The 27,562-nt window shown below is 42.6% G+C and overlaps 1 protein-coding gene across 3 annotated transcripts in view; it reads right to left on the bottom strand.

Annotated features, from left to right (window-relative positions):
• Positions 1-27,562, bottom strand: part of RNF25 (ring finger protein 25) — a 146,579-nt gene that overhangs the window by 99,942 nt on the left and 19,075 nt on the right. For all 3 annotated transcript variants that reach the window (XM_029606839.1, XM_029606841.1, XM_029606840.1), the window contains exons 2-3: positions 18,224-18,298; positions 11,365-11,467 (exon numbers count right to left, since the gene is read on the bottom strand). In XM_029606839.1, the coding sequence (XP_029462699.1) occupies positions 11,365-11,467; positions 18,224-18,298 (178 nt within the window). The remainder of the gene's footprint in view (positions 1-11,364; positions 11,468-18,223; positions 18,299-27,562) is intronic.

The raw sequence follows: 27,562 nt of genomic DNA, 5'->3' as shown, positions 1-27,562 counted from the left end.
CAATGTCAGAAGTTACCTCCGCAACCGATGGCACCATTTCTAGATACTCTTGGGAACTCTGAAGTTGAAAGTCTACCTAAAAGGACAGACTGTTCAAACTCAGTTGTTTTAGATACAAATAATTTGTCTATTTTTGAAAATGTGGAAGGTAAGGGGAACTCAAATAGGCCTGGAAAATGGCCTAGTAGTCCCCCGATAATATTTCATTAGTTGATATCTGGAAAATGATGTCTAAATTAGATGAAAATCTCTTGCAAATGAATGCTTCTTTGACAACTATTGTAAATGATAATAGAGTCCAGATCAATGATCAGGGTAAGAAAGTGACCTGTTTAGAACAGGAAGTGGGGAAATTAACATCTAAAGTTAAGATGCTCCAGGATACAGAGACTATCCATATTAAAGATAGTTTCTCTATCCATAGAGAATTAGAAAACTTAGAAAATATGGTAAGATATAAAAATCTCCGTATTGTTATTTCCCACAAACTAGACTTCTCTCCCCTATGAAAATGTTAAGAAAATACCTAAAGGAAATAATGCAATATATAGATAATGAGATCCCTTTGATTTAAAATTTTTTTTATTTTCCCAGGAGAGATATAGTTAAAGTTGGGGAACAAGGGGCAGATTTAGTTGATACATCTAGTATTGGAGTTTCCACATTCCTAGAGGAATCTATTGACATTATTCAACACAGATCAACACTCTTTGTGTCATTCCAATTAGAAACTGAGAAGGACAGATTATTTAAATAATTATTTAAATATAAAGATATTAGTTTTTGTGGTCAAAAAGTTCAAATTTTTCAAGATGTCTCCCGGGTAACGCAAGTGAAAAGGAGACATTTCCTTTCCCTGAAAGGAAAATTGCTAGCAATAGGAGCTAGTTTTTTCCTGAAATACCCCTGTTTGTGTTATATAACCTTTCAGGGAAAGAAATTTAATTTTTCTGACCCATTACAGCTAGAGTCTTTCTTGCAAGATAAAGATAATAATATAGAAGGTAACAATGTAGACCAGTAAAAGAATGAGACTCTTTCTCCTGTTCTGTTATATATTTGAATTATATTTTGTGATTTATTTCTCCCTCTATTATGGGTTATGTAACCAGATGAGATAAATGTTATTTGGTGATGATATTTTATATGTATTGGAATCTGAGATTACTTTCATTGTTTTTGTTTACATTTAGATGAAAATTAATAAAGATTAAATTAAAAAAAAAAGAAAAAAGAAAATGCATCTACTTTAGCCGAGGTGGTAACACAAGCACAGCCAATAGAGGCAATCAGATCCCAGAACACGTCCAAAGAAACCACTGCAGGTTTAGGGGGAATCAAACTCACTGAGAAAGTTTGAAAGAGAGACTGGGTCTCACCACCAGATCTCTCAAAGATGGAGAAACAGCGATATCCCCAACAGATATTAAACCAGCGCTTGCTTCTTCATTCACGGAGGTTCCTCTCAATTCAGCACTCTCACTGACATCATCAGTTAGCAATGCTGAATCCCTACTATGGGAAATCTCATGCTGGGCCAGCGGCCAACGAATGTCGAGGGAGCTGTGGGACACCTCATCCCCAGCTGAGGCAAACTCTCCTCTGTCTGACCCAGCAGCAGGGGAATCTCCCTCCATAGGTGCAGGCACAGTGAGCTTGATGATGGAAAACTGTCCAGGTATTGAGGAAGGATCTAAGAAGTAAGCTCTAACTTTACCCTTCCTTTTAGAAGGCATAATAGCAAATAAATTCTTACCAAAGCGAACAGAGAAAACAGACAGCCAAGCCATGGCTAAATCATGCCGCCATCTTGCTTCCAATTACTTGCTCTCAAGATGTGTAGCATTTTAAGAAAACATGAGTGATCAGACAAGACACCTGTTATTTTTAATTTGTTTCAAATTAAACTATTATGCATCACAGAACAACACAATCATTAAACAAATGGGAGATAGATCCCCTACTACTCACTGGGAGGCTCATGAGGATTAGGTCCACAAGGATCCTTCGTCACCTCTTTTAATGGGATGAAAGGAATGATATATAGAAAAGGTTCTAGATCTTTTACTAGTAGCATTTCTTCCTTGTTTAAACCTCCTGGAGATCACATGTGGTGAGCACTCAAAGACGTGTTCTTCAGTGGCTCTGGAGCCTCACTACCCACATCCAATTTAATCAGCCTCTTTGACGTGGCGCTTTTGTTCACCTGTCCTCTATTGTGCAGTTTACTGCTATCATTTTCTCAGAAACAGCGCTTGGATGCTTTTGGGCACTGTGAATGGACACTACGTCAGTTCACAAGGAGAAGCCTAGGCCAGCGGAACCAAGATGGCGGACGCTACTAGTAACCCTCCCTCGCCCCAATTGCCTACCAGTGAAATGGGCGATATTGCCACTTATCTTATCAGCGATGGATGAAAAGCTGGGTAAGATTCACTCTTGCTTTGATGATCTTCAGGTCCTGCTACAACATAATAACAGATGCATAACAAAGGCTGAAGCACGCATTGAGGGGGCAGAGGAGGGTGTGCAAACTTTGATGACAGAACTAGCTTCTGTTAAAGAAAAATTGGAGGACAAAGAAAACTGATTTAGGTGGAACAATTTAAGATTTATTGGACTGCCAGAATCGATTCCAGGCCGTGACCTCTGGAGTGTGTTGGAAATGTGGCTGCCGCAGGCTCTCAGTAAAGGAGGGGAGTTAGGGGCCTTACAAATAAAGTATGTGCATCGCCTGGGGACTAAGAAAAGTGGACAAAATAAATCACGCCAATGATTGCGAGAATTCTCAATTTTCGACATAAAGAAATGCTTTTATTTCATTATTGATAACTCCGCGCGCTAGATTATGAAGGCCACAAAGTTCCGCTATTCGCAGATTATTCTGCTGCGGTATCTGCTCACTGAAAAACATTTGCAACCATATGTTCTAATTTGATTCGTCACTGCATCGTATTTACTCTTCAATTCCCTGAAAAGTTAAAAGTAACTTTTAATAATATTTTGCATTTTTTTGAGACTGCTTCTAAGGTAGAAGCTTTCTCCGGTTGAAAGAAACGGAAGATGGACCTGCTTCTGTTCTGGATGCTAAGGACCTTTCAGGGGGAAGCTTTTTCTTTTTCCTCCTGGCACTTCATAGTGCAGTGTATTGAACTCATCTGACTTACTGCGGCCAGAGTGATATTTTGTGTGATCTGATGGCTTGGTTTAGTCTACCTCTGAGATGGTTACATATAGTGGGGTCCTGTCACAGTTTTATACATTGTCCTTTAGCTCTTAATCGAGCCAGTTTGTATTGGTAACTATAAATGTGTTTCTTTGGGGATGGTTGGGGAGGGGGGATGGAGGGAAGGGGAAGGGAGATTATGGCCCTGTGGTCAGATCTTTATTCTATATGCTGCACTTGGATTAATAGCCAATTCTTTGAGTGTTTCAGCTGAGGAGCCCTGGCTGAGAAGTTCTATAAAAAACTGAAGTAAGGTATTAATATCACAGCAAACTTAGATAATGGCAAGTAGCTTCCAATGTGTAACTTGGAATGTAGGAGGCATAAGCTCAGTGATCAAAATTTACAAAGTTTTACAAGCCCTACAGCACTGGAAAGTGCAAGTGGCTCTATTACAAGAAACCCACTTAGATGATAAAGATCATCAAAGGTTATGTAGCGGGAATCCAAGATAGCCACCGAGTAAGAAATGCTGTAAGAGGGCTCTTGTTGCGTTTTTCCTTTTCTGATGTTTCGTCATATTAATAATGCCTCATAAAAGGAAGGCAAGACTAAGAGGAGTGACATCAAGCTCACCCTCTTTGGATCCTTCCCAACTTTGCATCAAGGGTTCTCTCGTAGCTAACTCGGCAAATGCCAGGAGGTATGATTGCTGCGGGGCCGATCAGAGAGTGAACACCGTCCCCCCTGACACCACGATGAGCCCCGGTGCGCTGAACAAGCCTTCCCCTCCTTACCATGAAAACTTGGTTAAACCGACGATGGCAATGATTCCCCCGGAGATGATTTGGGGATATTTGGAGGCAGAGCGACGGGCAGAGACTTCCGAGGAGATCTTGGGGTTCCAAGCGGCTGACAGGACGATGCCTGGGAGAGGTGAAGGAGGCATGAATCGAGCTATCACTGGAGCAGTGGGCCCCATGGACATTTTTCCATCATTGCAAGGTATGGATCTGGGTATAGGCGCTATTTTGGGTGTAGGTGGGGCCCAGCCAAATGCTCTGGAGTGTGGACTTAATTTACAACAGCCATCACTTATGACCCTTGAAGGAATATGGACAGTTCTAAAATCTAGAGAGTTATCTATAGTCTCATTGTCTCAAGTTACTCTTGACACTAAAAATCAAGTATTAGTAATTGCAAATTTGATCTCATCTTTTAACCTCAAAGTAGAAGCTATGGAACAGTGGATATCTGTTACAGAAAAGATACAACAAAATCTGGTTCAGTCTGAGATAATTAATAAGAGAAAACTGGAAAATATAGAAAATATTCTGAGATCCCATAATTTAAGAGTACTGAATTTTCCAGTAATAAATCTAATTTCTCCACTCGACCTTTTCAAAACATATTTCCCAGGTGTTAAAAATTCCAGAAACTGCAATGCCAGTGATAACAAAAGTATATTACCTCCCTCAAGCAGCAGTGAGTGAAGACGTATCAAGGCAATTACCATAGTTGGATGTTTCAGAAATATTGGAAATATCTCAAGAAACTGAGAGCCACCCAACCGTGGAGACTCGCATCTGTCGTGAGTACCAACCAGGCCAGAGAGGACAAGGGAACTCCCTTTCTCAGATGATCATCCTGCAACCACTGGAGGTAGAAGCAGATTTCCATCGGCAAGTGGAGCCAAACCGCATAATCCTGAGTCTGTGGGTTTCAACGAGATAGCAGATAGCACTAAAGAGGACGCATATGTGCCCATGCCCATGGCACCACTTCCAGGGTAGCTGCCATTAAGCCAAGTACCTGTAGGTAGGACCACACCATCAGGCGTATGGTGTTCATCAATTGACACACTTGAGATATCAATCTCTGGATCCGAACTTTATGTAGGAAACGTCTGTCCTGTCATGGGTCGAACCGGACCCCCAGATTCTCCAACGATTGGGATGGCTGAAGATTGCTCTTGGTCAGGTTCACCACCCAACCAAGCTCCTGCAATAAGGAGATCACCTTGTGTGTCAGCAGGCGGCTCTCTTCCTGAGACTTGGCTCGAATCAGGCAGTCGTCCAAATATGGGTGCACCAAGATTCTTTTTTTTCGCAAGGCCGCCACTACCACCACCATAATCTTGTAAAATATTCTGGGAGTGGAGGCTAGACCAAAAGGCAGCGCTCGAAAGTGATAATGGCGCCCCAACACTGCAAAGCATATAAAGCATTGGTGTTCTAATCAGATGGGAATTTGAAGGTAAGCCTCTGACAAATCCAAGGAGGTCAGAAATTCCCCCGACTGCACCACCATTATCGTAGAGTGTAAAGTTTCCATTCAAAAATGAATCACCGTCAAGTGACGGTTGACCCTCTTGAGATCCAGGATGGGATGAAAGGAGCCCTCCATGTGCACAACAAAATAAATGGAATATCACTCCATACTTTCTTGAGATGTGGGCACCAGAACCACAGCCCTCAGTCTGAGGAGCCTTTGAAGCGTGAATGCCACTGCCTGCTTCCTCTGCGGGGAGTGGAATGGGGACACCATGAACATGTCCCGAGGAATACTGCGAAATTCCAATGCATAACCATCGCATATCACCTCAAGGACCCACTGGTCTGACGTGACCTCAACCCACCTCTGATAAGGGGATGTCTCTCCCTCTCTTATTTTCTGTTCCATTGGGAAGCTTGGGAAGATCCACCACCCGAGCCTCTCTTGGGCTGCTGGGGACAAAAGGACTGAGACCTACTGAAAGTCGACCCTATGTAGGGACGAAAATGCCTGGAACTCCCTTTGGGGATCACTTTCTTCAGCAATTTAAACTGGCAGTGTTTGCTGATTATATTTTACTCCACATTGTGGACCTCCAGTCCTCCCTACAAGTCTTAAAAGTATTTTCCATCTATGGTGCACTGGCAGGATTAAAGTTAAACCTGGATAAATGTGAAGCACTGTCTACTGATGATCTAGTGCAGCTGACTTGGGAGGCACATTTCCTGATGCGTTGGGTTCATTAATCTTTTACCTATTTAGGAATTGCACTCCATAGAGACCTGGAGCGCCTATATCCTGTAAACTTTCAAAAATTATTTGAGGTATTGGAAAGACTGCTATAAAACTGGCAGGAATTTTCTCTGTCCCTAGCCAGGAGGGTTAATCTGTTTCAAATGATCATTCTGCCTAAATGACTGTATATGTTTGAAACTGTTCCTTGCTACTTAGCTAGACAGGATCTGCGCCAACTGGAGAAATTATCGAGGAAGTATTTATGGAAAAATGGCAGACCCCGTATTGCATTAACCAAGTTTATGCGCAAATGGGAATATGGAATTTTGGGGTTTGCAGACTTAAGGCTCTATAATGTTTCATGTAATTTGCGCCATGTTGCTAATTGGCTACTGGGTATGCAGTTTTATACTCCTGTCCATTTGGAGAATACATTGTTTGCTCCACTGGGATTGGGTTATATTTTATACTCAAAGCCCTCCGTACTGACCACCCAATACTGGAAGAGTCCATTAGAGGTTCCTAGTGGTGATACTTATGTTGTTTATTGAAATTGGAGTTGCTGATTTCCCAATTATTGACCATAATGCCTGGGATTGTCACAGCAGGTTTTTACACTATGGGCTTCTAAGGGGCTGAAATGCATTGCACAATTTTTGACGGAGGATGGGATATTAAAATCATTTCAATCCTTTGAGTAACACACAATTTTTTGCTTACTTACAAACAAGACACTACATACCCTCCTTGGGAGTGTGAAACTGGGGTTGGGAGCAGAGACAGCTTCTCTCAGAGATTTTTGATGTGGATGATCCATCTTGCCACTTGATTTCTTATTTCTATACTACATTAAGTAAACTAAAACCAAAAGTTAATTTTGGGACTGTTTTGGGAAACTGGCACTTGGAATTGGCCTTAGAATTTTTGGAGACCCAATATGAGAAATGTTTTGGGAAAATTAAATCTCTTACTAGCAATATTGCTCTTCGTGAGGTACAATATACATTTTTAATGAGGTATTACTATCCGCAACAGATGGCGCACTGTTTGGGGATTGCCACATCTGACTTCTGTGTTAAATGTAAATTAGTACCAGGCTCCTTGGGCCATCAATTTTGGTCATGTTCTACAATACAAACTTTCTGGTTATGTATTGTACGTTACATTAAGCAAATTACTGCTTTTACATTACTGCTGCAGGCAAAAGTGCTTCTTTTTGATGACTTGAGGAGGGTAGCAGTGGGTCATAAGTATGTGCGCCCATGGATTCGCAAAGAGTTACTGGCAAATAAGATCATTTTACAATGTTGGCTATGTGAAGACCCCCCCCTACTATGTCTGTATTAAAGAACCATATACATCTAATGTGCACCAATGAGAGTACATGAAAAAGTTAGATTTAATGCAGAAAAACCTTTTGATTAGTGTGGGATCTTTATCTACAATCATTGTCACACCATGCCAGGAGTCTTGTTTTAATGACTATGTCGTCGCCCCTAATTGTTAATGGTCATGTTGGGGAGTCTTCAAGGGTCATATTGGGGGGGGGGGAAGGAGGAAGGGAAGGGGGGTGTATTTTTACAGTGGTTTCTATACACAAGTTTGTACTAGGCAAGCATTGGGAACAGTACACCAATGTATTCGCTTACTCTTTTCCTTTCCATTTTGTTTGTAATGTTCTTGTGCATGAAAGGTTTAATAAAAAGATTTGAAATATAAACCTTCTGGACTTCTGGAACCTATTGTGACACTGGAAACTATGAGGCAGAGCCTTTATCTTGTCCTCTAGGAACCTGGGAATTTTAGATTAACCCCAAGCCTTTGCCAGTTTCTCCAGGTCCACTCCAAAAAGAAGGTGCCCTTGAAAGGGAAGTTTTGTCATATTAGACTTAGAAATGGAATCTACTGACCAGTTCTGCAACCAATGAAGCCTCCTAGCTTCCACTATGGAAACACCACCCCTGGTCTTCGATCGTATAAATCAAAACAGGCATCAGCTCCTGGTTCCAGCTCAGAGTCTTCCAACACTGAATCCTCCTGTACTTAATGTATACCAGATGCAATCCAGATCTTGCCACAAGATAATAGCTAGCTGTGATCTATAGTGCCATCCCGACTGCCTCAAAGGCCTGCTTCAATACCAATTCTGTTTTCCTGTCTTGGGAATCCTTAAGTGTCGCACATTCCTCAACCGGGATCATGGTTCTCTTGTTCTTCAAGCAGACCAAGGCATCTACCCTGGGAGAACATAACTTCTCATTTTTCTGATGATCATGGGGATACAGTTTGGCAGAGAGCGACCTCCTTTAAAATTAGCTTCTAGAGACACTCATTCCAGATCCATCACATCTCTCACTGCCTTATGCAATGGAAAAACCTTAGCTTTCTAATACTGATCATAATGGGGTCCTCTGTGGAGACATAAGAACATAAGAAATTGCCATGCTGGGTCAGACCAAGGGTCCATCAAGCCCAGCATCCTGTTTCCAACAGAGGCCAAAAACCAGTCCATAAGAACCTGGCAATTACCCAAACACTAAGAAGAACCCATGCTACTAATGCTATTAATAGCAGTGGCTATTCCCTAAGTATAATTGATTAATAGCCATTAATGGACTTCTCCTCCAAGAACTTATCCAAACCTTTTTTGAACCCAGCTACACTATCCACATCCTCTGGCAACAAATTCCAGAGCTTTATTGTGCGTTGAGTGAAAAAGAATTTTCTCTGATTAGTCTTAAATGTGCTACTTGCTAACTTCATGGAATGCCCCCTAGTCCTTCTATTATTAGAAAGTGTAAATAACCGAGTCACATCTACTCGTTTAAGACCTCTCATAATCTTAAAGATCTCTATCATATCCCCCCTCAACCATCTCTTCTCCAAGCTAAACAGCCCTAACCTCTTCAGCCTTTCCTCATAGGGGAGCTGTTCCATCCCCTTTACCATTTTGGTTGCCCTTCTCTGTACCTTCTCCATCGCAACTATATCTTTTTTGAGATGCGGCGACCAGAATTGTACACAGTATTCAAGGTGCGGTCTCACCATGGAGCAATACAGAGGCATTATGACATTTTACGTTCTATTAATCATTCCCTTCCTAATAATTCTTAACATTCTATTTGCTTTTTTGACTGTTGCAGCACACTGAGCCGACGATTTTAAAGTATTATCCACTATGATGCCTAGATCTTTTTCCTGGGTGGTAGCTCCTAATATGGAACCTAACATCGTGTAACTACAGCAAGGGTTATTTTTCCCTAAATGCAACTCCTTGCACTTGTCCGCATTAAATTTCATCTGCCATTTGGATGCCCAATCTTCCAGTCTTGCAAGGTCCTCCTGTAATGTATCACAGTCTGCTTGTGATTTAACTACTCTGAATAATTTTGTATCATCCGCAAATTTGATAACCTCACTCGTCGTATTCCTTTCCAGATCATTTACATATATATTGAAAAGCACTGGTCCAAGTACAGATCCCTGAGGCACTCCACTGTTTACCCTTTTCCACTGAGAAAATTGACCATTTAATCCTACTCTCTGTTTCCTGTCTTTTAACCAGTTTGTAATCCACGAAAGGACATCGCCTCCTATCCCATGACTTTTTAGTTTTCGTAGAAGCCTCTCATGAGGGACTTTGTCAAACGCCTTCTGAAAATCCAAATACCATACATCTACCGGTTCATCTTTATCCACTTATCCTTCTTATCCTAATATACAAAGTGTATAGAGACTGAGAAATTACCAGCTCTTCCTTATAAGAGAGACATTGCAAGGACGCATCATCTTCACCTTCAGGAGGGCATTTACCCTCTTCCAGTTACTGCTCATTATCTCCTGTGGATATCTATTCAAACCCTCCAGGGAATATGCCAAAGCGGAAAAATCATTTTTCGTCACTTGCCTTTTTTTCCTTGACCTGCCCCTCTTTCTTCCCTGGGCCCCTGAGGTATCCGAAGGAGCTAGGAGAAAAGAGACAGATCTGGGAAATGTGCCCTGTCCCAAACAAAAGCCTTTGAAAAATTCCATAAAACTAGTAGCCCAGGGCAAGGAAGCACTATATACAGAAGAAGAAACCCGACCCACTGCAGCTGGTGCTGCTGTTTGACTCGCAGTCACTGAGGTTTCCACAGTCTGAGCCGCGGAGCTATGGAGAGGAGGCCTGTGTTCTGCCTCACTCCCCCACGTCTGGAGTATGGCTGCTGGAGTACCTTCTAAAAAAATGGGAGCCTCGGGGGAAGGGCCACGGAACTGCCAGCACTCCGGGATCCCCCCGAGCCTTTATCCAGTCGCAGCAGTACTTGGATCCTTCCCTCAACTGAACCTTCGAATGTTGCAGGTAGTGCAGAACATGGTTTTCTTCCCATGCTCTGCAGCTGCCACCATTTTGCAAGCCAGTGTCCTGTGTTCCTAACACGTGGTCTCATAAAAATTTTAAGATTTCACTGACTCACCCAGGCTATACCGCAAAGTGATCCACAATGCTAATCAGCCAGTTTTCCTGCTGCTGCAGCAAGCACCAGCCACTGAATAGGGTCAGTTCCTTTTTTTATTTTTCCATTTTACTGCTGCAGCATAAACAGCACTTAAAGCACAGGATACTCACCTGCCATCTGCTGGAAACAGAGAATACTGGAAGGTTGAGGTAAGCACTGATGCATATAAGGGAGGACATTTGCAAACTTGTTAATCTCTGTCTCCATCGGCAGGCATAACCTATTTATCTGGACTGGTCTGTCTGTCTGAAGAGGAAATTTGTTTTTATGGACTGGACATGTTACAGTACTCTTTTCTATCATTTCCACTTCAAAGGGATTTAAAAGAGGAGAGATTTGATCATATTCAGATGGAGCCCATGATCCTACCTCACCTCCCTAGCCCAACTTTATAGGTCTGTGCAACAATTTACCCAACTGAAAATGTGGACAAGAACATTACTGACATTATGCCTATATCTTCATTCCCATTCTGGAAGATTATATGTAAATAAGATGCCAAAAATGGAAGCCAGAGACTTTCTACTTCAGACTTGAAATCATGCATGCTTCAGTACTATCAGAATTCTTAAAGTACAATGGGATACATATTAATTTACAGAATATTATATATAACCACGTATATGTGGGTGAGAGAGAGAGGACTGTAATCTCTTCTCCTTTACAATATGAGCAAGACACACACTATACCTGAGGAGGCACAGACAGCATGAGACAGAACCTCACATACTGGGTTTCCTGATCATCTGCAGTCGCAGGGTACAGAGTAATGCTGACTTCCCAGGGTTCTAGCCTATGAAGAGAGAAAGGGAGAAGTCACCAATAATGACAAGAAACACTGCCCTCTTCCTAGATACCCACTTACATTTAAAAAAGGGGGACGGGGACAACCATCACTCAATGGTTCAGTTTTGACATTCTCCAAATAGACATGGATTATTAAAAGGAGCATCAATATAAACTTGGGCTGTATAACTATATGAACAAATAAAATATTTTCAGATTTTTAATATTTATGTTGCACTATAAGATAACATACAGCTGACAGTGGGATCTATGTGGTTTCCCAATGATGTTATTGATACTATGTGTCTCACCTCCATATAAACAGCAATTCTGCAGCAACAATTTACGTTATGTGTGTTTACTACATACTTACAAAATCCACAGCAAAAGTGAAAAGTAGAATGGTGCTGTTTCAACAGACTAACAGTGGAATTAGATCGAGAATTTCACTAGTAAATAAAATGTCTGTCGTATCAGCTCAACCGTATATTAAAATATTACAGAAGGTCTTGAAAATAGATGTGTTTGATTTATATTTTGCTTTTCAGGCACTTCAAAGCAGATTACACTCAGGTATTGTAGGTATTTTAGGGGGACTTAGGGCCTAAAGGACTGCAGTTAGAAGTGGTGAAGGAGAGGGGTGACAACTTCCTCCAAGAACTTCTAGGATACAACAAACTAACCCAGGCAATGAGGAAGGTTGGGTGGGGGGATGGGACTGGGAAGGGAAGAATGCATTTTGTATGGAGACGATCTTATTCTTATCGTATGGCAATGGATTATAGATGATATAGGGATTAGTACCCATGAGGGTAGTTGGATGCAGGTAATGTGAGACCTCAGGTATTACAGACGTTCCTAGTTACCTACTATTAATGGCAGCACCACAAATCCAGTAGGGCAAAGACATGCTCTGAGAAGGGGCTTCTTAATTAAGGGGGAAGGGGGGCTAATATATGCTGATGGCGACCTTTAAATTTCTATCATTAAATGTGAAAGGCCTCAATGCCCCCCGAAAGTGGCCTCTGCTATGTAAAGAATTGGACAGACTACATGCAGATGTAGTGCTTCTTCAAGAGAGACTCATTTGCAAAGTCGCTTTCAAGGGCTGATGAGATCTGATAAGTTTCCACACCAATACTGGGTGTCAGCCACCTCTAAAACTAAATACGCTGGCGTGGGAATTATGATCCACAAAGATCTTCATTTTGAGTTGAAGGGCACTCAATTCGACCCTAATGGTAGATTTTTGATGGTGAAAGTATCAGTAGGAGGGGAACTCTACACCATAGTCTCGATTTATGGTCCTACATCACAAAAAGATAGATTCTACTACTCCTTAACTCAGACTTTAGCGACTAAGATGGAGGGACACTCGATTTTAGGTGGGGACTTTAATCTCACTCTTATCCCCAGACTAGATAATTCATCTGGACAAAGCACTGACCCTAAATTGGCCAGAACTGCCTTAAAAACGCTTATGAACAGTCAGGAGGTGATAGATATATGGAGATCTAGATTCTCTAAGACTCACCCCCATGAGAGTTACTCTGATTGGATATGTTTATGGGAAGCCAAGGGTTGTGGAAGTAGATATTGAACCTATTTTCTGGTCCGACCACACTCCTATCTGGTTTTCACTACGAATACAGGATTATGATAGAGGCCAGAGGTTTTGGAGGCTCAATGACTCCTTACTCGACGATATTTCACATGTTACTCAGGTGTCCACTGACATCCAGGAGTATCTTGCTCTGAATAATACAGGGGAAGTGAATTCGGTAGTAATATGGGATTGTCTAAAAGTGGTACTAAGGGACAAATTCATTGCCAGAGCCGCATTTTTAAAGAAAAAACGAGATGGGAGCCGAGCAGATCTAATATTCCAGCTAAAAACACTTGAAATGAACCATAAAAATGCTAGATCTTCACCTAATTTCCTGACCCAATTACATGATCTTCGGAATCGCATAGCATCTATAGATGTGGCGACGTTAACACATCAATTAGAAATAATGCAGCATAAATATTTTGAGGGGGGCAATAAGGCGGGTAAGATTTTAGCTCATACTCTAAAATGCAGGCAGGCACAGTCTACCACAGTTAAGATAAAAGCCCAGGATGGTGTTATGCTGACTGACAATAAATCTATACACCAGCGATTTCACCAGTTCTATTCAGAACTTTACTCAAGGGATGACAATATCCGAATTGAGGAGATAAATAGGTATCTTGAGACCATGCAATTGCCAGAATTAACTAGCTTCCAACAAGCCATATTGGAAAAAGACATAACAGAGGATGAGATACTCACGGCCATAAAATCTCTAAAACCTGGGAAATCACCGGGCCTAGATGGCTATACAGGGCGATTTTATCAAGTCTTCGCAGCACAACTAGCTCCTATATTGGGGAAGTCTTATCGGGCATTGAGGGAAGGGGTTCCACTATCTACTCTTGCCAATACAGCGGGAATCACAGTGCTCGCTAAGCCAGGTAGAGACCCGACCTTATGTGGATTCTACCGACCAATTTCATTAATATTGATCTAAAACTGTTAAGAGAAAATATTAGCACCATGCCTGAATAGCTTTATAGCACAAATCATACACCCAGACCAGGCTGGATTTATACCGGGGTGCCAAGCGAGTGATAATGTTCATAAGATCCTGGATATGATTTGGTGGGTAAAGCAGCACAATATTTCCTCTTTGGCTCTCTCGGTGGATGCAGAGAAAGCATTTGACATGGTGCATTGGCCATATCTTTTTGCTTTATTGCGCAAAATAAAATTTGGTGAGTTTTCTACAATGGCTCCAGCAGTTCTATACGGATCTTCCAGCATGCATAAAAGTGAATGGGGGTTATTCATCCAATTTTTCCATAAGATGGGGCACTAGGCAAGAGTGTGCCTTGTCCCCCCTTCTATTTGCCATCTTCTTAGAGCCTTTTGCCACTTAAGTGAGGAATAATCCGGACATCAAGGGGATAGAGGTGGGACTATTTTGCTCTAAATTGTCACTCTTGGTAGATGATATATTGATCACGATTACAGAGCCAGACACTTCTTTGCTTAGTCTAACCTCAGCTTTAGAGGCATTCAGTAAGGTGTTCGGTTTTTGCATAAACTGGGAGAAGTCGGAAATTCTTAACATAAATACTCCTGCCCATTTGGAAACGATACTACACACCCAATTTCGATTCAAATGGGTGCAGAAGAAAATATATACACACCTAAGTATTTTAAGTTCCACTCAAGACCTGTTCCACCTCAATTAGGATCCCCTTTGGCACAAGCCTTTACAGGATCTTGAGGAGTGGGATAGATATAGCATTTCATGGTTGGGTAGGATCGCTGCGATCAAAATGACAGTTTTGCCCAAATTGCTCTATTTATTTCAAACCCTGCCGATCGCCATCCCTAGATAGCGCCTGGTTTGTTGGCAGAAGAAGATAATGACCCATATATGAGGGGGAATGAGACCCAGGATAGCGCGGCGGTCTATTTTCCAATCCTGCCTGAAAGGGTGTATGGGGGTTCCCAATCTCGAGCGATATTACATAGCTGCTCAATTTAAAACGTTAGTAGAATGGCACAAGCAATCTAATCCTAAACCATGGGTGCACTTTAGCCAACAACTAGCAGGTACTATTCCGCTATCTAATTTACTATGGCAACCTAAAAAAACTTGGAACATGCATCCTCAATATACACTGCCTCCATCTATGCTACTTTCTCTCACACTGAGGCTTCGTAGGGGTCATTTACTCTTAGGGACTAGGGAATACCACTATAGTACTTCCTTATATGAGATCAGTACCTTCACACCGGGGTGTGAGACTTCTGCCTTTAGGGTATGGAAGATTAAGGGAATTAAAACGAGGGAACATGTATGGGGGCACCAAAGACTTAGTTTCATTTTCAGAACTGCAAATGAAATATGACTTGACCAATTCTGATATTTATCCATATCTCCAATTACGACATTTTGCGCATTCCATTCAGATAGGGGGTCATTTGCAGCAAGGAAAATCGGATTTTGAATGTATATGTTGGAAAGCGGACTATGCTACTAAATTGCTCTCGTTGGTATATGCATTACTGGGGCGGGAACCATTTATAAAACCAGCCCACATACTAGCCTGGGAAACTGATCTTAAGAAAAGCTTATCACAACAGGAATGGGAGGAAATTTTCAACTGCTTGGTTAAAGGGCTGATTGCGGCTTCCATGATTGAAAACTCTTTAAAATTATTGTATAGATGGCATTTATGCCCGGTAAGACTCCAGAGAAGGAAGCCTACCATATCTGATATGTGTTGGAGGGGATGTCTGTTGGCAGGAAGTTACCTCCACATGTGGTGGGAATGCACATTGATTCGCAGACTTTAGTATGATATTGAAGATTGGATAGGTCAGCTATTTAAACTCCAATCCTTATCTTCACATACACCATAACTAACTATCATGTTTGAATTTGTATATTATTTTACACTATTGTTTACATGTTTGAATTAATAACCTGTCCTTTCTCTTCTCTCTCTGCCAAGTTCTATTCTCCCTGTTATATGTAACTGCCTTTTTCCGCACCATTGTTTTAGTTTTGTTTACGATGCACCCTTGTTTTTTTATGTGAACCAGCATGATGGGACTGCGTTCTCGAATGCCGGTATATAAAAACCCGAAATAAATAAATAAGTACACCCACATCATGCACTATTGGGCATTAATCTTCTACAGAATAGGGAACATGACAACCATCTGGTTGATTATATCTTTACAGCCTCTAGAATTGAAATTGCTCGGAAATGGAAATCACCCTCTACTCCATCACTGGCTGAAGTTCAAGTTAAACTTGGGAAAATATATACCCTAGCGCAGGGGTCGGGAACCTTTTTGGCTGAGAGAGCCATGAACGCCACATATTTTAAAATATAATTCCGTGAGAGCCATACAAGACCTACCAAATTAATTTACTACAACCCCCTACTCTCCTGATGTCCCCCCAAGACCTGCCAAATTAATTTACTACAACCCCCCACCCTCCTGACCCCCCCCCCCCAAAGACCTGCCAAAAGTCCCTGGTGGTCCAGCGGGGGTCCAGAGCTCGCAGACAAATCTTTAATAAAAAAGTAAAAATCTAACAAAACCCCCTCCCTCCTGACACCCCCCAAGACCTCCAAAATTAATTTACTACAACCCCCCCCTCCTAACCCCCCCAAGACTTGCCAAAAGTCCCTGGTGGTCCAGCGGGGGTCCAGGAGCGGTCAGGGAGCGATCTCCTGGACTTGGGCTGTCGGCTGCCAGTAGTCAAAATGGCGCTGACGGCCCTTTGCCCTCACTATGTCACTGGGGTCGACCAATGGCAGCGGTAGCCCCTGTGACATAGTGAGGGCAAAGGGCCGTCGATGCCATTTTGATTACTGGGAGCCGACGGCCCAAGTCCAGGAGATCGCCCCCGGTCAGGAGTGGGGGGGGGGGGGAGGTTGTAGTAAATTAATTTTGGAGGTCTTGGGGGACGTCAGGAGGGTGGGGGTTTTTGTTAAGATTTTTACTTTTTTATTAAAGATTTGTCTGCGAGCCAGATGCAGCCATCAAGAGAGCCACATCTGGCTCGCGAGCCATAGGTTCCCTACCCCTGCCCTAGCGGAAATTACTGCATATAAGCAGAAATCCTATGGGCGATTCCAGAAAACATGGCAGGTGTGTATTGTAAGTGGCGAAAGGACACAAAGTGAGGGACCAAAAAAACGATCACAATTCTCGTTACCACATGTATATACCCATATTATGGATTACAATACAATATATCATCTTCCATCCATAAAGTTTACTTTAGAGTGGGACTTGGGGGGGAAGGGGAAGTGGGAAGTGGGAACCCTTGAATGAAAACAATTGACACAGAATATGGTTTTGACAATGGTTATTCATGGTTAACTCTTATTATTACCAGTTTTGTTAGTATACGTATGTTGATTCTGGGTACTGTGTGATGTTCCAGCTCCATGTATATGATTATTGCGTGGGGATTATATTGTATGTAAGGTCACACCTAGATGTTGTTCTTATGTGTTTACCATTGTTTATTATTTTATGTTAAATATGATTTAAGGTGTCTAAAATAAAAATTTAAACAAAAAAAAAAAGAAGTGGTGAAGGAGGATGGACAGTGGCAGGAGGGAGAGTGCAATTGTACTAAGGACTGGAAGACTGGAGCTAGCAGTGCCATGAGAATAGTGGCATGGATATAAACAAAAAGAATGCTACAATGGCAACAGCAGGGACTGGGAAATCAGCTACAGCTTGACAGTACTGGGAGAGAGAGAGATGAATGAAAGTGGAGACTGCAAAGGAATAGACAGAACAGTAGTAGCACTGCAGAGGAAAAAAGGACTGAGCAGTGGGGCAAGGCACCACAATTCTGTTGCATCTTGGTAATTCTTCTGCATCTGGATGCAGAAGCCAGAAGTCTAATTTTAGTCATTAGATGACTGGAAATTTGGCATTTTTCCATTCCTGCCCTTGGTGGTACAGGATGTTTGCCATCTCATGACATGATTGATGTATTTTGTCTCCATAGTCCCAAGGAAATAAAGATAAAGCCAGGTATCAGGTAATCTGTGCAGTATTGTAGCAGAAAGAGAAAAAGGGCAGACTAGACGGATTCTGCATTCGCTCTCTGATTCATATTATGGTCTGTGCTCAGCCAGTGTGCACAAACATGACTGATATAAGATGACATAAAACAATGATCCATTATACCTGCTGCTTCCTTTGGAGACTCGAAGTTCATCTAGGTATATGGACTCCAAGACTTCTACCTCCAGCGGAAGAGACCTGATGTGAGAGAGGCATATGTTAAAGTACACCATTTCCCAGTGCATGCAAACCAGAGCTCAAATTGAGAGGGAATGAAGTGGATTAGTTTGCTTTAAGGAGGGCAAGGGCAGAACAACTGCTCCAGCAATACTGAGCCACATAAGGAGCTGCATGTGCAGTCTGTTGTATGGAGTTGTCCAGAAGAACAAGAAGAGAGTATCCACAATATACCTGTTAAGCATCCCTGCCTTCATTCCCTGCATTTGCAGAGTCAGAATGCCAACTTCAGAAAAGCTAGCTGCAAACTACTTCATTCAGCACACAAAGCATGAAGATAAGTGGGCAGTCTAAGGGGCCAATGTACTAAAGGCAAACTTACACACTTATCAGTGTGTGCACTAACTCCTATGTACAAAGACTCCCCAATATTTAAAAGGTGCTCCTTTTCATTTATATGCGAGTCTATTAAATATCAACATGTTAACATATATTAAATAGGTATGCAGTATGTTATTTACTAAGGACCCCTGAAAAGAAGTTCAATTTAAAGTATATGAAGCTTTAAATTTAGTTTCCTTTGGAGAGCTGTTGTAAACCGCTAGTGGGCTAATCCAGCACACCAGCAGTTTACTACAGGGGGAGGCCATGTTCAATTTCTTCTCTTATTATAAAAAATGGATATACATTGTTATATCAATGGTATTTGATTTCAGAAAGATTGCATAAAGGGAACTCCTGCTGGTGTTACTGTAGTGAAGTTGGAACCTTTATTTATATATGGTGGGGATGCCTAATAGTTCAACAATACTAGGATATAGTGGTAGATCTCATTAATGAAAGGACTAAGGTTAAATTGATGAAGGACTCATATCTTTTTGATGGGTCTTCCAGAACCTAATGTCTATTTTAAAACAATGATACTAATTACAGAATACAGCAACCCAACATGAAATTGCATCTGGTTGGAAGAATACATTTTTACTTAATTTGAGTTCATTACATTAGTTTATTATTTAAGCAAGTTAACAGCAATAAAGATTTTTTACCAATATTAATGTTATTTAGGAACTTTTCGGCTATAGTATGATATTTGATTCTGATTAAAACTAGATTTTTTTCTCCTAGATTTGTTAGGATTACAGGGATTGGTAATTCTATGGGGAAAAAAAATTAGAACATTGGATAGTTACTGGAATTTTGTGATATTCTCTGAATGTGTTTCATTAAATCTATTACTTGGCTCAATAAATTAAAAAAAAAAAAAAAAAAGCAAAATTGCTTACCTTGTAATAGGTGTTATACCAGGACAGCAGGATGTAGTCCTCACATATGTGTGACATCAGTAATGGAGCCCTATACGGAAAAACTTCTGTCAAAGTTTCTAGAAACTTTTGACTGGCACAGTGTGCCCACTGAGCATGCTCGGCATGCCATGATATTCTCAGCCACTGGGGTCTCCCTTCAGTCTGGTTTGTAGCAATGAGCGTTAGCCAAAAAATAAAATAATAAAACATATCAGACCCAACTCCGCAGTGTGGTGGGTGGGTTTCTTGAGGACTACATCCTACTGTCCTGGGATAACACCTATTACAAGGTAAGCAATTTTGCTTTATCCCAGGACAAGCAGGATGCTAGTCCTCACATATGGGTGATTAGCAAGCTACAGGCTGAGTGATCTTTGTATTGGACCAACAGCTTACAACAGGAACAACAACTGGTGTACTGTTGGGAAAAATGAGGCAGCCTGAAATCACGAAAAGTTGGATGTGGAAGGAGTTGGGATTATTCTGGAAACAAGTTCTTTAAGACAGATTGTCCATAGGCTGAATCTTGTCGTCCTTCCTTGTCGAGACAGTAGTGAGTCGCAAAGGTGTGAAGGGAACCCCATGTTGTGGCTTTACATATGTCAGCTATTGGCACTGAATGATAGTGTGCTACTGAGGTTGACACTGCTCTTAATAAGTGCGCCTTTACTCGCCCCTGGAGAGGAAGGCCTGCTTTTTCATAACAAAATTGTATACAATCTGCAAGCCAATTAGATAGAGTTTGCTTGCCCACCGCTTTACCCGGTTTGTTTGGATCAAAAGAAACAAAGAGCTGGGTGGATTTCCTATGGGCCGTAGTGCGATCTAAATAGTACGCTAGCGCACGTTTACAGTCCAAGGTGTGTAAAGCCCTCTCTCCTTAAGAGTGTGGTTTTGGGAAGAAAGTAGGCAAGATGATGGATTGATTCAAGTGGAATTCCGTAACTACCCTGGGAAGAAATTTTGGGTGTGTACGGAGTACCACACGATTATGTAGGAATTTAGTGTAGGGTGAGTATGTGACAAGTGCTTGTAACTCGCTAACCCTTCTCGCAGATGTGATGGCTATTAAGAAAATAGTTTTCCAAGTGAGAAATTTTACATCACAGGAATCCGTGGGTTCAAAAGGAGGACGCATGAGCCTCGTTAAGACTACATTTAGGTCCCATGCTGTGACCGGTAGTCACTGTGAAGGTTTAAGTTGAATTAAACCTCTCATGAACCTACTAACGAGGGGTTGCACTGATATTGGTGCATCTCCATCGGTATTGTGATAAGCTGAGATTGCATTTAAATGTACTCTTACAGATTAGGTCTGGAGACCAGAGTCTGAGAGGTGCCATAGATAGTCTAATAAAGATGATGTAGTGCAAGAAAAAGGGTCAAGATTGTTTTGTGTGCACCACGTGGTAAACCGTTTCCATTTAGCACGATTGTTCTTTCGTGTGGAAGGTTTACGTGAAGCTACAAGCACTTGAGAGACATTAGTTGAAAGATTGAGAGGTTGTAGAATCAAGCTTTCAACATCCATGCTGTGAGAGATAGGGATTGAAGGTTGGGATGGCGCAACCTGCCTTGATCTTGAGTTATGAGAGTGGGTGCTGAGCCCAGGCGAATTGGGTCTCTGATCGAGAGGTCTAGAAGTATGGGACACCATACTTGTCGAGGCCAATACGGGGCTATGAGTATCATGGACCTCTTGTCCTGTCGTAGCTTCACTAGAGTTTTGGTTATTAGCGGTATCGGAGGATACGCATACAGCAGATCTGAGTTCCAGTAGGTAAGCGGTTCCAGTGGGTAAGCGGTTTCTCTGCTTGAACAGGGAGCAATAATTGTCCACTTTGTAATTTATTTGTGATGCAAAGAGGTCTACTGTTGGATGGCCCCAACTGTGGAAGATCTTGGTCGCCACTTCTGGATCCAGAGACCATTCGTGAGGTTGGAATTGACGACTCAGGCGATCCGCTACTACATTGTGAATTCCTGCTAGATAAGTGGCCCGGAGAAGCATTGAGTGTGCTAGGGCACAGTCCCAAATCTGTGCTTTCTTGACAAAGGAGATACGAGCCCGTATCTCCCTGTTTGTTGATGTACCACATAGCTACTGTGTTGTCTGTTTGTATCAGAACAGTCTTGTGGGAAAGGCAGTTCTTGAACGTATGCAGCGCATAACGTATAGCTCGAAGCTCTAGGAAGTTTATCTGAAATGTAGCTTCGAGTTTTGTCGAAGTACCTTGGGTCTGCAGATGACCGATGTGTGCTCCTCAGCCTAAGGTGGATGCATCTGTAGTTATCGTCACTTGCGTAATCGGTTGTTGGAAAGGTAGGCCTTTGAGCAAGTTGTTCATGGTTGTCCACCATAGGAGCGAGGATTGTAGTTGCTGAGTTACGTGAATTGGATAAGAAAGCAGTTGAATGGCTTGTATCCATTGTCTTTTGAGTGTCCATTGCGTGAGCCTCATGGCTAATCTGGCCATAGGAGTGACGTGAACTGTGGAGGCCATGTGACCCAGGAGAGTGAGGCACTGATGAACTGTCACCTGTGTCCATGTGCATAAAGAGCCTGCTAACGAGGCGAGTGTCTGTGCACGATCTTTTGGAAGGAAAGATTTTGCTGTTATGGTGTTTAATTCTGCTCCGATGAATTGTAACAGGTGAGATGGTGTGAAGTGGGATTTCTGATAGTTGATGAGGAATCCTAAGGAATGGAGTAGATTTATTGTGAGTTTGAGAGAGTTGAGAGCTCCTTGCCTTGTTTGGCTTTTGATGAGCCAGTCGTCTAGGTAAGGAAACACGTGCACGCCTTGCTTGTGCAGGTGGGCAGCTGCCACTGCCAGGCATTTTGTGAACACTCGAGGTGCTGAGGCAAGACCGAATGGTAGCACCTTGTACTGGAAATGTTGACTTCCTACTAGGAATCGTAGATATTTGCGATGAGGAGGGAATATTGGAATGTGAGCGTAAGCATCTTGAAGATCCAGAGAACAGAGCCAATCTCCCTTTTGAAGAAGAGGTAACATGGTGCCCAGAGACACCATACTGAATTTTTCTTTTCTTAGAAATTTGTTGAGATTTCTGAGGTCGAGGATGGGACATAGGCCTCCTGTTTTCTTTGGAATGAGGAAATAACGGGAGTAGAATCCTCTGCCCTGTTGAGGCCGGGGAACTGGTTCCACGGCCCTGGCTCTCAGAAGGGTGGATAATTCTGTTTGTAAGAGTGTGGATTGTTTGTTTACTGTCCAAGACGAGGTGGGTGGAGTATCGTTTGGTACAGTGAGAAAGTCCAAGTGGTACCCCTGAGATGTGATAGAGTACCCCATTGGTCTGTGGTAATGTATGATCAATTGTGTTGGAAGAAAGCAATCCGACTGCCTACCGGCAAATTTGGGGTCGGATTGGTGGACAGGCTGCTGCTCTCTGGTAGAGTTTCAAAACCCCGATGTTGCTCCTGTTTGTGGAAGGGGTTGAGCCCTAGGCGCTCTTGGTTGTCTAGATTGTGCTCTTTGAGTTGGTCTGGATGAGCGTCCCCGGGCAGGAGGTGGATGATAACATCTTTGCCTGTAGTATGGACGTTTGGACTCTTTCCTTGGGAGTCTTCTTGATTGTGTTGAGTCTCCTGAGGTGCAGAAGATAGTTGTTTTAGGGTTTCTGAGTGCTCCTTTAGGAGGGAAACTGCTTCCTTAGCCTTAACTCCGAAGAGATTGTCCCCTACACACGGGAGATCAGCTAGTTTCTCCTGTATTTCTGGTCTCAGGTCTGAGGCCTTGAGCCAGGCCCATCTTCGAGCACTTATACCTGTGGCCGACATTCGTGATGCAGTTTCAAAACTGTCGTATGCTGCACGAACTTCGTGTTTGCCCGCCTCCAGGCCTTTATGAATTACAGAAGAAAAAGAATCCTGAACTTGCTGGGGGAGAGTTTCAGAGAGTTCTTGCATCTGTTTCCATAGGTTACGCTGGTATTGCATCATATATAATTGGTAAGACGCAATCCTGGAAAGTAACATGAATCCCTGAAACATTTTCCTACCAATGTTGTCCAGGAACCTATTATCTTTACCTGGTGGAGTTGAAGAATGAGTTTTTATTCTCTTTGACTTTCTGACTCAACTACTACTGACTGGTGAGGTAGTCAAGTCTTCTGGAAGCCTGGGATGTGTTGGACCAGGTATGCTGCGTCGGTCCTCTTGTTCACTGGAGGTATGGAGCAAAGATGCTACCATAGCCTGTGCAATAATTCCACAAGGACTTCGTGAATCGGTATTGCTAATACCTCCTTAAGTGGATCCACGAACTGCAACACTTCCAGGGTCTTTTGCCTGGTGTCCTCCTCAAATTGTAGCTGAAAAGGAATGGTGTCAGCCATATCTTTAATAAAGTTGGAGAATGACAAGTCCTCAGGAGGGGATTTTCGTCTTTCCTCTGGAAGAGATGGTTCCGAGAGGACTTCCTCTGAGGAGGTATCAGTGGCAGTATCATCCCATGTATCAGGTGAATGCGGTCATAGAGGTGTAGAAGGCATAGGCACCTTTGGCATCGATGGTTGTTCCCTGGGTTTCACTGGGAACATTGGGGATAGTGGTGGGAATGGGCGTGGGACCCCCGATGGGCCTGGGATTGGCTCTGGCATCGGAGATTCTCCAGTAATATCTTCTTCCCTCGGTGGTTCCTGAGGTTTCACCGGAATAGCACCGATAAGTGTATCTAGTTTTGCTAAAATTGGCACAAAAAAAGAAAAAAAAATCGGGCATCGGCATCAATGGAATCGGCACTGGCATTGATAATGGCATGGGTGGAACCTGCGATGGAACCAGTAATGGCATCGCTGGGACCGGCGTCGATGGAACCGGCAATGGAGATGGTATTATTTTTATTTAGAAGCTTTTATATACCGATGAACGTTGGGAACATCTCGTCGGTTCACAATGAACGAAATGCAGCTAAAAGAGCTTTACAGTGAAACAGAGAACAATGTGTATAACAATTAAGTAACAATGAACAAAGGAACATAATGTATAAGAATAAATGAATACAGGTGAAATGAAAGAAAGTAAAACTGCACGATTTATAAATTATATGGCATAAAGTATAACTAATTACAAGAAGTATGTCATAGAAGTCAGTGGAGAAAAGGAGTCAGTGGGAGGGAAGAGAACTGTTAGGAGTACACTTGTTTGAAGAGGCAGGTTTTCAGGTTCTGTTTAAATTTTTTTGGGCATGATTCCTGACGTAAGGAGGATGGGAGCTTGTTTCATAGGGCGGGTCCCGCCAAGCATAGTGCCCGAGCTTTAGTGGAGCCGAGCTTAGACTGTTTGGGTGAAGGTATAAGTAGTGTTGCTCTGTGTTGCTGTCTTGTAAGTCTGTTTGTGTTGTGAAAAGTGAAGTGTTCATTGAACCACTGCATATTTTGGTTGTGGAGGGCTTTGTGGATGAGAGTGAGAGATTTCAATGTTATTCTTTCAGTGACTGGTAACCAATGAAGGTGTTTTAGTACAGGGGTGATGTGGTCGCTTTTGTGGGTGTTAGTGAGGATCCGTGCAGCAGCATTTTGGAGTAATTGAAGCGGTTGCAGTGTGCTTTTGGGTAAGTCTAGAAGCAAGGTGTTGCAGTAGTCAATTTTAGATAAAATGAAGGCTTGTAGAATGGTGCGAAAGTCGCTGAGGTGTAGAAGGGGTTTAAGTTTTTTTGAGGGAGTGTAGTTTGAAATAACAAGCTTTGAGAGTGTTATTAATACATTTCTTAAAGGTAAGATGGTTGTCGATAGTGATGCCAAGGCTGCGCACATGTTGGTTGAAGGCAGTGGAGGAGTAGGGAATGTTGCCTGACTGAAGGGGAGGGGGAAATGTTTTGTGGTGCAATATATAGAAGCTCTGTTTTGGCAGTGTTGAGCGCAAGGAAGTTGCTTGTTAGGAGTGAGTTAATGAGCAATAGGGTGGAGTTCCAGGTCTCCATGGCTTTATGAAGTGTGTCATTTACAGGTATAATGATTTGCACATCATCAGCGTAAATGAAGTGCGGGAGGCCTAGTTTAGATAGAAGGTTGCAGAGAGGGAGGATGTAAATGTTGAACAATGTGGAGGAGAGGGAGGAACCTTGAGGCACACCTTGTGCGAGGGGGATAGGTTTGGAAGTACAATTGCCTATTTGGACACTGTATTGTCTGTCCTGTAAGTAGGATTGGAACCATTGAAGGGCTGATCCTGTAATGCCAATATCAGTGAGGCGCTTTGCTAATATTTTATGGTTGACAGGGTCAAAAGCAGATGATATATCAAGGAGGATCAGGATATGTGAGAGACCTTTGTCGAGGCTTTTGAGGATGTAATCAGACAAGGAGATAAGTAAAGTCTCAGTGCTGTGACGTCGTTGGAAGCCATATTGTGACTGTGAGAGAATGTTGTGTTCGTCTACGTAATCAGTCAATTGTCGGTTGACTGACCTTTCAAGGATTTTAGCTATAAGGGGCAGGTTCAAGATGGAGCAAATGTTGGTGAGGTCGGATGGATCAAGAGTAGGTTTTTTTCAAAATGGGTTTGATAATAGCATGTTTAAGATTTTTGGGAACGATGCCAAGTGTGATGGATCTGTTTATGATATTCGAGATAGGTTTGGCGATGATGTTAGGGATAGTGAGGAGGGTTTTAGTTGGGATGGTGTCTGAAGGGTGTGTGCATGGCCTCATTTTTTTTTTAAGATGGATTCTATTTCCACTTTGGAAGTGGTTTCAAGTTCAGGGAGCCTTGCAGTGCTGTTATCCAACTGGAAGTCAGTGGAGGCTTGTGTGGAGGGGAAACAAGACATGATGTGTGATCAAATTTAAAAAGAAACTAAAAACACTACTGTTCAAACAAGCCTATCCAGAATAGAATACCCCCTCCACACCATCCCTGCACTACCTCATGCTGACCGCATATTCCTTACATTAAGGAGCTAAGTTTGTTAACTTATGATTGTTCTTGTTACGTTAATCTATCCTTCCATGCTGATCTTGTTTAATCCCTTCTCCCAGTTCGTTTTTTCCCTGTTAATATGTATTTTCAAGCCTTTTGTTCAAATGTAAACCGTATGATGTCCCCACTAATACCGGTATATAAAAGTTTCTAAATAAATAAATAAATACATACATTTTCCTGTGGAAGAATGTTACTAAGTCTTCGCATTTGCCCTGTTCGTCTGAATCTTGTGTGAAATTTGGACTGGATTTTGTTAGGCTGTTTACTAATTTGAATAGGGCTCGAGGTATTGGCGATGGTGCTGGCCTCGATGGCGGAGTCGGTGCTGGCATCGAAGGCATGTCGAGGAGCGCATCCCAAACTGCCTGGCAGATATAGCCATCCAGTTCTGCTCGCATAGCTGCTGATACCAGAGCAGCTATGTGGGGAGGCAGTGAAGGCAATACCGGTACCTCCACAGGGCGCTGTGGAGGTAAGGTTCCTGGCACCGATGTCGGTGGGGATCGCCTCAGGGTGGGAGGTGTTTGCATCGCATCGTCCCTCCGAGGTTTCTTTGGTGCTGATCCAGGATCCGATGGACCAGCGGATATCGGATCGGTCTCAGGATCGTGAGGCCTCCGATGCCGATGCTTCTGCTCGGTGCTCTTTTTAATGACCGATGTCGATTTTATCGAGGACTTAGACGGGGTTGGCGACGGACGATCCCCTGCTTCATCCGGTCTTTGTTTCTTGAGGACAACCTTACGGATCGCTTCAGCCGGAGACGACTGCGTGGACGTCGATGTTGATGGCATTAACTGTAAATGGAACAAGTGCTCCATCTTCTCTATCCGGAGTCTTCTGCCCTTCGGCGTCATCTCGGCGCATTTCGGGCATGTTAGGACATCGTGTCCTTCACCAAGACAGAGAACACACTCTAAGTGTGGGTCCGTAATGGACATGGTACGGCAACAAATCGGGCATTTTTTAAAGCCTGTAGCCATTGTGAAGTCGGACAGCCGTCGACGACTTTCAGGATAAAAGGAA

The sequence above is a fragment of the Rhinatrema bivittatum genome, chromosome 6, assembly GCF_901001135.1.
Source record: "Rhinatrema bivittatum chromosome 6, aRhiBiv1.1, whole genome shotgun sequence".
Classification (NCBI taxonomy): domain Eukaryota; kingdom Metazoa; phylum Chordata; class Amphibia; order Gymnophiona; family Rhinatrematidae; genus Rhinatrema; species Rhinatrema bivittatum.
Note: the sequence above shows the minus strand (reverse complement) of the source record. Positions and strands in the feature narration are given on the sequence as shown.